General features: G+C 34.9%; 1 protein-coding gene across 12 annotated transcripts in view; it reads left to right on the top strand.

Annotated features, from left to right (window-relative positions):
- LOC106082568 (electroneutral sodium bicarbonate exchanger 1) overlaps positions 1-13,395 on the top strand; it is a 132,035-nt gene that overhangs the window by 97,083 nt on the left and 21,557 nt on the right. For 6 of the 12 annotated variants that reach the window (XM_013245171.2, XM_013245162.2, XM_013245168.2 and 3 more), the window contains exons 3-6: positions 4,184-4,318; positions 4,647-5,120; positions 7,276-7,419; positions 12,550-12,732. In XM_013245171.2, the coding sequence (XP_013100625.2) occupies positions 4,184-4,318; positions 4,647-5,120; positions 7,276-7,419; positions 12,550-12,732 (936 nt within the window). Of the gene's footprint in view, positions 1-4,183; positions 4,319-4,646; positions 5,121-7,275; positions 7,420-7,861; positions 7,982-12,549; positions 12,733-13,395 lie in introns of all 12 variants that reach the window. The other 6 variants (XM_013245170.2, XM_013245165.2, XM_013245160.2 and 3 more) reach the window with 5 other exon arrangements.

The following is a 13,395-nucleotide window of genomic DNA, read 5'->3' as shown; positions in this document are numbered from 1 at the left end:
CCATCTTTCGTCATAATCCGGGAAAAAATTTATACCTTATGTCCCATAGCAGCTATATCAAAATATGTTCCGATTTGTACCAAATACTGTCACAAATTTCGGCAACATCGGACAATAAATGCGCCTTTAATGGGCCCAAAGCCTTAAATCGAGAGATCGGTCTATATGGCAGCTATATTCATATCTGGACCGATCTGGGCCAAATTGAAGAAGGATGTCGAAGCGCCTTACACAACTCACTGTCCCAAATTTTGGCAAAATCGGACAATAAATGCGCCTTTTATGGGCGCAAGACCTTAAATCGAGAGATCGGTCTATATGGCTTCTATATCCAAATCTGGACCTATCTAGGCCAAATTGAAGGAAGACGTCGAGGGCCTTACACAACTCACTGTCCCAAATTTCAACAAAATCGGATAATATATGTGGCTTTTATGGGCCTAAGACTCCAAACCGGTGGATCGGTCTATATGGAGGCTATATCAAGATGTAGTCCGATATAGCCCATCTTCGAACCTGCACATGGACAAAAAAAGAATCTGTGCAAAGTTTCAGCTCAATAAATCTATTTTTAAAGACTGTAGCGTGATTTCAACAGACAGACGGACGGACATGGCTAGATCGTCTTAGATTTTTACGCTTATCAAGAATATATATACTTTATAGGGTCGGAAATGAATATTCGATGTGTTGCAACGGAATGACAAAAAAAACGTAAACAATTGAATAGTTTGATTAGCTTAAAGGCTAGTACTGACTTCAACTTTTCGCCCGAACAACTGTCAAAATGCATTATAACACATGGTGACGAAGAAAATCCTTAAAAATTCCGTAGAAGTGGTACTGAATTGCAAGATATATTCTTGTACAGGTAGTATGGGGTTCACTATCTGTCAAAATCCGTGATTAGTGCAACTCTGATTTTGAGTATGTTAATAGTTCGCGGCATTTTTCGTTGTTTGTGTGTATTATGGTTCTTAACTACAATACACATACACAACCAAAACTCGTGGAAAGATAGTGCACTTCGCGAGAAAAAATTGTATTCAGCTGTTAACCGTACACTAAATGGTAGTTATGTCTTGCTGAGTTCTATAAGCAACATTTTAGTGACATGTCGCTGCGACAATACTAATTTCGCTTCAATTAATTGCCAATGTAGCTCATGAAATTCGCCGATTCAACTCTGCTTCAATACTATTGTCTTTGAAGTGTTTTTTAAATTTTGTTTATGTTCTGGCAAAGAATAGAGTCCATCGGATTTCGCAATTATTTTCGCTGCGAATGAAATCAGAACTAGGCTTAATGACGTACATTCAAAAAATAGTATGTCGGCTGATCGCTTGCCGTAACCTTGTTACGGGAATCTTGTGAAAAATCCGAATCCGACATACAAATTTGGGCTAAGTGTCAAAAAGCCATTTAGCAAAATTCACTAGATAAGATTGCAGAAAGCAATCAGTCGACATATGTTATTTCCAATATTTGACAATACAGGAATTGAAAATGTCAATTTTTAACATTCATTCCTAGTTTACCTTTTCGCTTATCTGCGTTACTTTCAATCATAGACTATAGATTCCTTCTGGATGAATTTTCACTCTCTCAAACAAATGGCAACCACGAACAACGATTAGAAATCTGACGTTTTCTTTTGTTTCATTCTTAAGAGTCATCTTAGAATGACTCTTAATTAACAAAAAGAAGCTAACAAGAAAGTAAACAAGCAAAAGCGTGCTAAGTTCGGCCGGGCCGAATCTATTATACCCTCCACCATAGATCGCATTTATCGAGTTCTTTTCCCGGTGTCACTTTTTAGGGAAATAAAGTAAAGGAAAGGATAAAAGAAAATAATTGCTACGCTATTGGAGCTTTGTTAAGTTATGGTCAGATTCGGACCAAAATGGAATGAATGTTGGAGATCATGGTAGAAGTCATTGTGTAAAATTTCAGCCAAATCGAATAAAAATTGCGCCCTTAGGGGCTCAAAAATTTAAATAGGGAGACCGTTTAATAGGGGAGCTGTATTAGGTTATAGACCGATTTTGACACGTATGTTGAAGGTCATGTTGTACAAATGTCACCCAAATCAGATAATAATTGATATGGCCCATTTACAATCCCAACCGACCTACACTTATAAGAAGCATTTGTGCAAAATTTCAAGCGGCTAGCTTTATTCCTTCGAAAGTTAGCGTGTTTTCGACAGACAGACGGACGGACGGACATGGCTAGGTCGACATAAAATGTCATGACGATCAAGAATTGGGATCTGAGACGAATATTTCGATGAGTTACAAACAGAATGACGAAATTAGTATACCCCCATCCTATGGTGGAGGGTATAAAATGTGTTTTGTAGAAATAATTTAAAGTTCAAAAACAAAAAAAGTGTCCACAATCCATTCAAAACTCATTCATTGTTCATGCACAGTTATGTTGAAATTCTCTCCTCTCTTAATTTTCTTAGTTTTTTTAATATTTGTACGTGGTGCCTCCGGATTCACTAACAGAAGGTTAGGTCACTTGCGAAAACATAAAGTGGATAGGCCCCATAAACACCATTAAGGATGTCAAATGTGCCGATTGAAAATGTCATCAAATAGGAGAAAACGTAAACAAAGAATGAATGTAAAATGAAAACAAGTTGACATCCTCAATGCCAAGAACTGCCCAAAATTAAAAGCAATTGTATGTTGGCTGATCGCTTGGCTTAACTTTATTCAGTGAATACTGGTGGTGCCTCTTAAAAGAGGCGATGGAACATCTATACCTATTGAACATCTGTGCTTTCAATCGACATATATTCTTATCTTCAATGCTCTTGGGGCCTTTCCACTGCTCATGAAATTCAGATTTATGGCTCAAATCGGCTGATTTTACAAAAGAGAAAACAGATGATTCGGTTAATTCAACATCAATACCTTCGGTATCAATTCTTCTATCAGTGTATTTACCGACCTTGACAATATGATAATCTTGAAATTTGTTTTTAAGAAGAGTACCAATGTCAATGTCAAATGTTTGGAGAGGCTGTCCTTACCTCATAAAACTCCACAAAGTGGTAGAGAAAGATGATGCCAAGAGATATTCATTTATAGGTATTGGCAGTTGCCCAACAACAAAATATTGAGTGCACTATCTGTCAAAATCAGTGATTAATTATGTTACTATTTCGCGCCATTTCTCGTTGTTTGTGTGCGTAATGGTTCATAACTATAATACACATATATAACCAAAATTCGTTGACAGATAGTGCACTTCGCATACATTTTCAATGTGAGCAAATCTACTAATTTGAGCAAATCTCCTTCCAAATTCAAATACAAAACTGCGTTTGCATTGAATGCCGGTTATTATTCGGATTTTTGGGCAACACTTTTTCTTAACATCTGACAATGTATGTGCTGAACACAATAAAAATGTTAATCATAATAAAAACGCTGCCAATAACGTCACTGTTGACAAATAAAAACCGCATAAATCATAGTGGAAACGGGTTTTTGGAGATTATCTCAAATCAAGTGGATTTGGGCTCCAGTGGAAACGTGGTTTAAGACTTTTTAGAATATGGAATCTAAGCAAAGTACATTTTTAAATACAACACAAATTTAACAAAACAGATATTAGAAAGATCAATGCGCCATTTGGGGTTTACCGTAGCTGGGTAGTAGTACCATTTAAACAAATTCTCTAATAAAGCGTCAATATTTGATTTATCGAAAATCCAAGAGGTGGATCTACGAGACTTTGACAAACTTTTAACTGTGTTAATTTTCTATGCCGTTTTTACTTGTTTTGACAGTTGTCCACATGTAAAGAAGTGCAGAATGCCAACCCATATTGAAAGTGACGTTAAAATTTTATGCAAAATATAGTCTTGTTTTCTTTTTTAGTTTTTATGCCGAAAAACCGCGATAAAATTTAATTTTTTTTTAAATTCGATTCATATTTTTTACTTAAATGTTATGTCAATTCAGCTTTAAATGCAACATTTTATTTCAATTTGTTTTCCTTATAAAATTTCAAGTTGCTGGTTTTTCCATAAATACATCATGCCGGTTTTCATAGCAGTTTTATTTTGTTTTCCATTTTTAATGCCAAATCATTTATTTTTACATGCTTTTTAATATCTCCAAAGGTAACACGTTTTTGTTTTTTTTTTTCGTTTAAATTTTTGTAGGACACAGAGCACATTCCGTATATGTGGGTGTACATGTGCCTGGAGGACGTCGCCACTCTCAAAGGAGGCGCAAACATCACCATGGCAAAAGTGACAGCAGCGGTGACGAAAGACAGCCAGAAATTGAAAGGCCAGGTAGGTGAAAATGAAAAGCAAAAATTAAACAGAAAACGGCAAACGGAGGCCAACAGTGTGTCAATAAAGAAGTTATTTAGATTTTGTGTTGACTTGCTACCAAATTAGCAAAGCTATCAATGAAAAAGAAAAAAAGCAATAAAACATAGCAAAAACAGACTTTTGACACGCAATGGCCTGGAAAGAAAAACTTTTGAAAGCCTGGTCATTGTATAGACCGCCAGAAAAAGACCAATTCAATTCAAGGACGACAAGCATTTAATTTCGATTTGTTAACATTAAAATATTTGATTGGTGTTCTCTTTTTCTCTTTATTCCCTTCTCGTAGTAACGCCACCTGCCCAAAGGGTACAATTCATCTTGGGCGAAGATGCCGATGATGCCACCCACGTCTCACATCCATTATTCTCCGAGTATCTAACACTGGTAAAGGAGGGCGATGAAATCGAATGGAAAGAAACAGCCCGTTGGATTAAATTCGAGGAAGATGTCGAAGAGGGCGGCAATCGTTGGTCCAAACCCCATGTGGCGACACTATCTCTACACTCACTGTTCGAACTTAGAACCCTGCTGTTAAATGGCTCTGTGATACTTGACATGGAGGCTAACAATTTGGAGCTTATTGCCGATCTGGTGTGTGAGAATATGGTGAATGCCCGCACGTTGCCTCCAGACTCCAGGGACAAAGTTAAGGACGCCCTGCTAAGACGTCATCGTCATCAGCATGAGTACAATAAGAAAACAAAATTGCCCATTATACGCTCACTGGCCGATATAGGAAGGAATCATTCGTCATCGAAAAGTAAGTTGAATTTTAGTGATGGTATAGAAGTTAAAACAGACCGCCAGCCAAGCATTGAAAATCAATCGACTCATGCATAAAGACATACAAAAGACGATGATAAGGCATATAAGAAGGATTTGACATTTCTAGGAAATAGGGCAAATTGGTTATTAAAAAATCTGTCTTTAGATTTTTGTCTTATTTCTAAAATCAGAAAATACGTATTTTGAAATTTTTTTGAAAAACTATGGGTCATTCACACTTTGGGACATTTTTCGATTAGTAGGCGAATAAACGATTATTTTTTGCAATATCGATAATGGTTTTTTGCATCATTAGGGCCATTTATATAGAGTCTGAATATCGATTTATATTCATATTGTTCTTATCGATGCCAACAGTAAAGTTAAATTTTTTGCAAAATTTAACAAAATTAAGCTATCTATGGCTAAATGTATCCTATATTTGCTCTGTTTCGTCAAGGTAGTTTCATTTGGGGTAGATTTTTGTTATTGTGCCAGGATGCACTTATAAGGTGAGGTCATGCAAACAGCTGACTATAACTTTTTTTAAATTTTTGTTTTGATTTTGCAATGAATCTAAATGCTTGTTAACACAGATGTGATTTTTTTAAGATCTTAAGACGATGTTTTACTAGATCGGATACTTCACACATAAAAAACAGTGTTATAATGATGAAAATACAACTTTTAAATACATTTGAAGAAGATAAATTGGAAAACAACATTTATTTCTGAAAACCACTTTGACATTTGCATTTACAGTATTTGTCAATCAAAGTAGTTTTGTTGGGGGTAGACTTTTATTGTTGTACTAATGACGCTACATATTAATTGTACCATGGGTAGTATGTTACTAAATACTACTTGCTTATGTCTTTCCTTCTTCCTTTGGCCTTATCATCGTTACGAGTATCATAATATCAACATTGCATAGCAAAATCATATTTCTCATTTTGGAATAACTGTCATGTCATCATAGCAAATTGTATAGCGAAAGAGAGTATTCCAAAGTTTTCTCTACAACATTGACCTAGTACGTTTGCATTTTTTCCATTTTGTCTGCTTTCATTAACATTTCTCTTTCTCATTATGTTTTGTGTAATACATAATCCATTAAAAACTAAGTATAACTAAAACTAATACAAATTCACAGATCTATCCTAGCGACCCAATAAACAAAGAGTAAGCATCAAATTTTCGAAATGAATTCCATAATTTGGCATATATTGAATTCGATATAAGCTCGAATATTTCTAAAGCCCGGTACGCAGCTCTAGTGAAATTTTCGGTCGCCAATTCATGGTGAGAACCAAGACAAATTTAACAGGCAGGAGCAGTTGCCCACCAACAAAAAATTGAGTGCACAATCTGTCAAGCTATTACTATTTCGAACCATTTTTCTTTGCTTGTGTGTGATATGGTTCTTAACTATAAAACATACACACAACCGAACGTTATGATATCTCGTTGACAGATAGTGTACTCCGCGAGAAAAAATTTTACTCAGCTGTTTACTGTATACTACCTGGGTAAATTTGTCTTGGTGGCAACAATCATACATTAATTTGGCTAAACATTTTCCTTATATGATTGCAGAAAAAAATGTACGGTGCTTGGAATGTCATGCTGCTATAACAAGCAAACCGAAAATTTCGCTAAGGACATGTCATTGAGTTTATTATGGGAACGATAATTTCGTAAAAAGTGCGTACCGGTCTTAAAGCCGAATAAAGTTTACATACTCTTCTGTTGAATGTTAAAGATAAAGCCGTAAAATTGATTTTCAAACTGTTCTCGAGATGATCAACAGTAAACTGTCCAATGTTATATGAATACCAGTTGAATTCAATCTTAAACATGCTTTAACTTATATTAAATGCATATGGTATGCTGAAGTTGTACATTCACTGTGCTTATTGGGTTGTATTCTCTTTATCTCCCTATCTCATATATACAAAAGGAAGATAGTCCTCAACGTAATGTGCTGTAACGTAACATAACGCATATTCCGACGTAGTTTAGATCTTAACTTGATTAGTCAACAGTACGTATCTGAAATAAACCGTTGTAAAGTAAATATTTTAGGTGACTCAGGGATTTTTCTAGACAACACTTTACTAATCTTATGTATATGTATTTGAATGTATAAGATTTACATGCCTCTACCAACTCATTGCATGTGAATGTGTCCTCAACAGGACTAGATAGCAATGTGCTGCATACATCGACCTCAACAACGCATTATTATACCACTAGTAAGGATCAACGAGGTTGCTACCTTGCGGTGCCCACAGGTAGAACAAATCGATCTATTAAGAATTTACTTATATATAGATAGACATGTATACATACAATTTGCTTTGATTTGTACTCCCTTATAATATTAGAATAACCCTTTTGTCCCTCAAAAGTACCTCAATGTAAAAACAAAGAAAGAACACCTGCTAAAATGTATTTTTTGTATATCAACAACGGCACTTAGATAAACGGCCTTAAGAAACACCGCTAATAAAAGGCTTAAACATCCTGAATATTAAAGCCTCAATGTTATGTATTGTTTTTTTTTCTTGTCACTCATCGACACCTACTTAAATATAGAATTAGTAGCCAAGCCCAGCCAATAGTAGAAACATAATTTCACTCAAATCACCACCACTTCATGTCCACTTTCTTAAAACGATATCTTTATACAGTCTTTTTTTAATTGCCTCATATGCCTACCATTAATTTTACCAGCTGAACTAGGTCAGATTGGCACCACCCATTTGGGTGCCATCGGTGTTACCACATGGTTTCATTCCGGCTCATCAAATTCCCCACATGGCTCTCATGGATTTTCATCTAATAAGCATAAAGGTTTTATCGTCCTTTTAATACTCACAAAAATTTTATCATAGCAACCACGAGTGTGTGTTTGTGTTTTTTCTCTTTTAATCCATCTGTTGTTTTTTATGAAAAAAAATCAAAGAGTCTTCTCTACAACTCTAACACTTATGAAGTAATGTGCAACATCTTTTCTTTATATTGTGCAACATGTTTACCTCACAAATTATAATACTCTTCCAAAAACTCTCTTGAACTTAAACTTTCCTCTCTGCTATATTTTACCTCAAAATCTTTTTCGAATTTTCCCCTAAAACTATTTTAACTATTCTCCTAACTCCTTTAATAAATGGGTCATCTAATTCGTTGTCGACTCTAACGTCTAAAGATCTGATGTCATAAGGTGGCCGATTATCTTTAATTTTACGTCAATTGAATTAGTTGTTTGATGTGAAGTCGATTATCCTCTACATCAGATTTTAGGATTTCTAAATTCTCAACTATATGTCAGGGTTCACTATTCGTTGGTAATGTTACACATCGAAAGCCAAAAAGTGGAAAGGCCCCATGAATATTAAGTAAAACCCCGTTTACACGCTCATTACACCCTGATTTAAGACTCGCGTCAGCTGATTTTATAAAGATCAAAAAAAAGATGATAGAGCAATTAAATCCGGATTTACAGAGCATGGTAAACAAGGTTTACGTCAATATATGCCTAAAGCAGAGTATTCTTTACAGCATTCGGAAACGTTTTGAGAATCTTTAACAAAATATCTAAATTTTGTTTTAAACATACTTATTTGATTTTATTTATCCAGCAAAATCCTATACCCTCCACCATAGGATAGGAGTATACTAATTTCGCCATTTCGTTTGTAATATTTCGAAATATTCGTGTTAGACCCCATTAAGTATATATATTCTTGATCGTAATGACATTTTGTGTCGATCTATCTATGTCCGTCCGTCTGTGGAAAGCACGCTAACTTTCGAAGAAGTAAAGCTAGGCGCTTGAAATATTGCACACATACTTAATTTAAGTATAGGTCGGTTGGGATTGTAAGTGGGCCAAATCGGTCCATGTTTTGATATAGCTGTCATTTAAACCAATTTCGGATCTTGACTTCTTGATCCTCTAGACTGAGGAATCGTTATCTGATTTGGTTGATATTTTGTACGAGTGTTTTGATATAGCTCCCATATAAACCGAACTCCCGATTCCGAAATTTGCATAATGGCTTCGGGTATGACCTTCAGCATACGCCAAATAATATTTGAATCGGTTTATAACCAATAGCAATTCTTATCTATTATTCTTAGTTTGCCTATAAAGAGATACCGAGCAATGAACTTGACAAATGCGATCGGATACTTGGTGGAGGGTATTTAATTTTCGGCCAGGCCGAACTTAGCACGCTTTTACTCATGTTCGTTTTACACTAGGATAAATTGTCTTTTGTTCTCCTTTTAAGCTAGTAGCGTAGATTTCCGCATGGAAAGAGGATCAGAATACCAATCCTAAGGAAAATACTACAATTAAAGGTTGGTACTCTGTTCGCCTCTTCACGTGAACAACTGTCAGACTCCATATAAAAATATAAAAATGAAAAATGTGTGAAAAAATTAACGATTATTTTACGATTAGGACTCAAAAATAACACTGTGTTATGTTGGTATGGTAATATTTCTTATAATTATGTTTAACAGATTATGATATTTTGCTAAAGTTTTTCACAACTATTCCGAAATCAGAACAGACTACCCGTAAAAAAATAAATTTGACATCCTTAATGGCAAGAACCATCAAAACATCCAGAAATTGTTTGTCGGCTTATAGCTTTCCACAATCTTACTTAGTGAATCCTGACTAAGTCAATTTTTCTTCCAACCAAGTTTACATATCTTAGTGCTGAAGTCGATTTGAATTTTTGAAACCTTGTTTCAGTTTCTCATTCCTTTTCTTGACTGCGAAGTCAAATAATCTCGAAATGTAGAAAAGTACTGTTCGCTGCCTACGCGTCTCGGCTCCGAAATTTCAATGTGGCTACTATGGTCGACTTGTTGGTATTCAATATACCATTTCTGAATTTAGTTATTAAAATGTACCCATTTTATTAAATAGTTTCCTTACCTTCTCTTGTAGTTTAACTTGTAGTTAAAATCTTTATTGTATAGCCTTTATCAAATTTATGGGATTGAATACTTCAAATCTTAATTTTTTTAATATGTTTTAAATATTTGTCCGTAAAAAGGCATGACTTGATTCAAATCACGTATAAACATGATCATAATTTTTTTGAAAATAATAATAATAAAATACGGATTGACGATTGGAAAATTGTTAAGATTTTATTTCATAATACCTTTCTACAAGAGCACCGTTATAATTTAATACATATAAAGGCCAGTTCCGGTTATTGATAACGAAAGATAATCCTTGACTTTTATCTTGCAAACCTTGCCATATCTATGTTGGAATACATACTCTAATCTAATTTCTATGTAGTAAAGGCCGACACAGCATATTATAAATATATGTACATATACAAATTCCACAAAAGCAGCGCGGAAAAGTTAAAAAATGTTCAACTTTGACGCTTGAAAGCTGGCGTTATTTTGTGTGCTACCATACGTGAAGTAGTGTTTTTACTCGTCAAAGTTAAAATTTGTTTAACTTTTATAAGTGAACTTTTTGACATTTCTTTGCAGAGTTGCATTTTTTAACGCGTGATTTGTTTTTGAGCGTCGCGTTGCAAAAATGCAACTCTGAATCTTTGCTATAATATCTGAGAAATTCTCCCCTCACTAATGCTGACAAAAAGGTCTCTTATCATTGAGCCTAAAATTCTAATAAACATTACTGATGAATATGAGAGAAGCATTCCAGCTGTTCCTTAATGATAGGTTGATGGTAAATTCTTAGGATACATTTCCATCGGACTTATTGAAGTCTCCTATGCAGGTGGAGTTCAACATGAAAACTGAATTTTTCGAATTTTATTAGCCTCATTCAATCCTTTAACTCGGTGTTTAAAATAATAAATATTGAGTCCCATAGTCTCCTAAATATGAATTTGGAATATCAAGGGTTTTTTTAGATATCATGCGTATAGTATTGTACGAGAAGAAAATGTTCCTTCTTGACTAAATCCGCATCAATATTTTTGAGGCGCAACGATACATGTCTAACAAACGTTAAGTCCTCAGAATCTGAAGTAGGTCCGGCCAATTCCGTAAGAATTTCGGAGTATACCGATGACATTCCATCTCCAGATTTTACTTGGAATATAAACTTGTTCTTCTCTCTTGTTATAGACTGCCATCACCATGTTGCCCTTAGCAACATTACAAAAAATGTTGAGACCCACAATACTCGTGATGAACTTGTTCTCTACGGAATGATAACCTGGTGCTGGATTAGAAATATGGACTTAAGACAGCCTTCTCTATATCATCTTGAGGGCCAACTTTTTCTTGCCAAAGATGGCCAATGGTCTGAAAAATTAACTCAAGATAATATGAAATGGGATCGGTCTCGGTTTTCTTCCTCTAGGACTCTTGGTCAGAACCCGTTGTTGTTCGGCTAGAGGATGCTGACGCAGCCAATATCGAGATGTTAGTAGCAGACAACAAGCTGCGGATTGGTACAGCCACAACAGCTGTTGAGTACTTGGAGTCCGCCCTAAGCCTATTCTCGAACTAAAGAGCTGACGCAACAATGAAAAATATACCAAAATCTTGGAGGATAATACTATATGTCTAATTTAATATGTACCTATCCTCAATGGCTGGGAAAACTATTACGAAAAAATTAATCTATTACGATGTGGAGAGTTGAACCTATTACGGGGTGAAAGATAATAAGTAAAATCAATGTTGGCGCCGAGCCGTGAGGGAAAAAAAATATCGAGGCGGCACAATCTTGTACCTCTTAGAAAAACTAGTTCTGACAGTCGGATCTAAGACTTCCACCTTACCCCTTGGTGTCGTTTGACACAATTTTAACGAGTATAGCTCTACGCGTTCGTCCAATATGTTTTTGGTCTGGCCATGTCGGTATACCTACTTCCCCTTCCGCAAAGTCCAGGAGCAAATTCGCATTTTACGTCTTTTCCGGGAATTGTCAACTTTAAATGGGATTCGGCGGTAATTTTCTTCTTTTTCCACAATGTTTTCTTGATCTTGTAGCAAACCCGATTTTAGCTCTTAACTCGTGCCATATATTTAGGTTATAAAGAGGGTAATTTATCCAAGTTTTGTTCAAAAAAATTTATTCAAATATCGATTTTCTTTGTTTTTTCCTTTTTATGTTTTATGATCTTGTTTTCTTGATCTTGTAGCAAACCCGATTTTACTTCTTTATTCGTGCCATATATTTTGGTTATAGACGGGCTCATTTATCCAAATGATGGTCCTAAAAATGTATTCAAATATAGATTTTCTTTGTTTACGTTGTAAAATATGCAAATTAACTCGAAATATGAGCTCTTGTAGAAAGTTTTTTTTTTCTTAAAAATTTCAAGCGTATTTCTCTAAACAATGATTTTTAAACATACAACTCCCCTTTTACTCTAAATATGAAATCAAAACAATTCTAGTGGAGGAGCATCATCATAGCACTTCATCGACACCGGGTCTAATGCCAGCATCGCCAAGTTCATTGACAGCTCCAAATAATGGGAATGGGAACAAAACCGATGACAACCTAACAAGTTTAGGCGGACGTTTTTTGACCGTACCGGGTGGCAGTAAGACCCATAAGACCCAAGTCATGTCAAATGGTAAAAACTAAAATTCACTTTGATTATTCTTCCCTCCCGACCCAAAAAGCCATTTGCTTGAAAAATAAATTTAATAGTTTGATTAAAAATGATTATAATTTGGTGATGCGATTTTGTTGAAATCTCGAAAAAAAGTTACTTTTTGTATATACAAGAAATGAAATCCAAAATTTTGAGAAACCAAGTTGAAGTCACAGAATGATATTAGCTTTCCACTAAATTGGTTCCAATAATTGGTTGGTTAATGCATGTTAAGAAATATATTTTGGAAAAAAATAATTTAATAGTTTTAATATTATTTGAAGAAGAATTAAATTAACGATTATTGAAACATCATTGACACCCCATCATTGATTCTCCACAACAAACTAATTTCTATCCCCTCTCTAGTTGTTTCTATCACACTATTCAACACAACTTACCTGAAGCATAACATCTCGATTACAACATAATCACCACTCTCAGTATATTCACCTAACACAAGCATAACATAACAATAACAATGGCTTTTTGTTATCATATTCACCACTTCCTGCCTCCCTCTCTGTCTCACTCTTTTAATGTCATTCTCAATGTGTATGACTATCATTCATTCCTTTTCCACTTTATAACTTACGTAAATATGCATCACTTCTAGCTGTTTCCTTATGGGGTGTTTACATT

This window comes from Stomoxys calcitrans, chromosome 3 (genome assembly GCF_963082655.1).
Source record: "Stomoxys calcitrans chromosome 3, idStoCalc2.1, whole genome shotgun sequence".
Taxonomy (NCBI): Eukaryota; Metazoa; Arthropoda; class Insecta; order Diptera; family Muscidae; genus Stomoxys; species Stomoxys calcitrans.
This window is presented reverse-complemented; position numbering and strand designations above follow the sequence as displayed.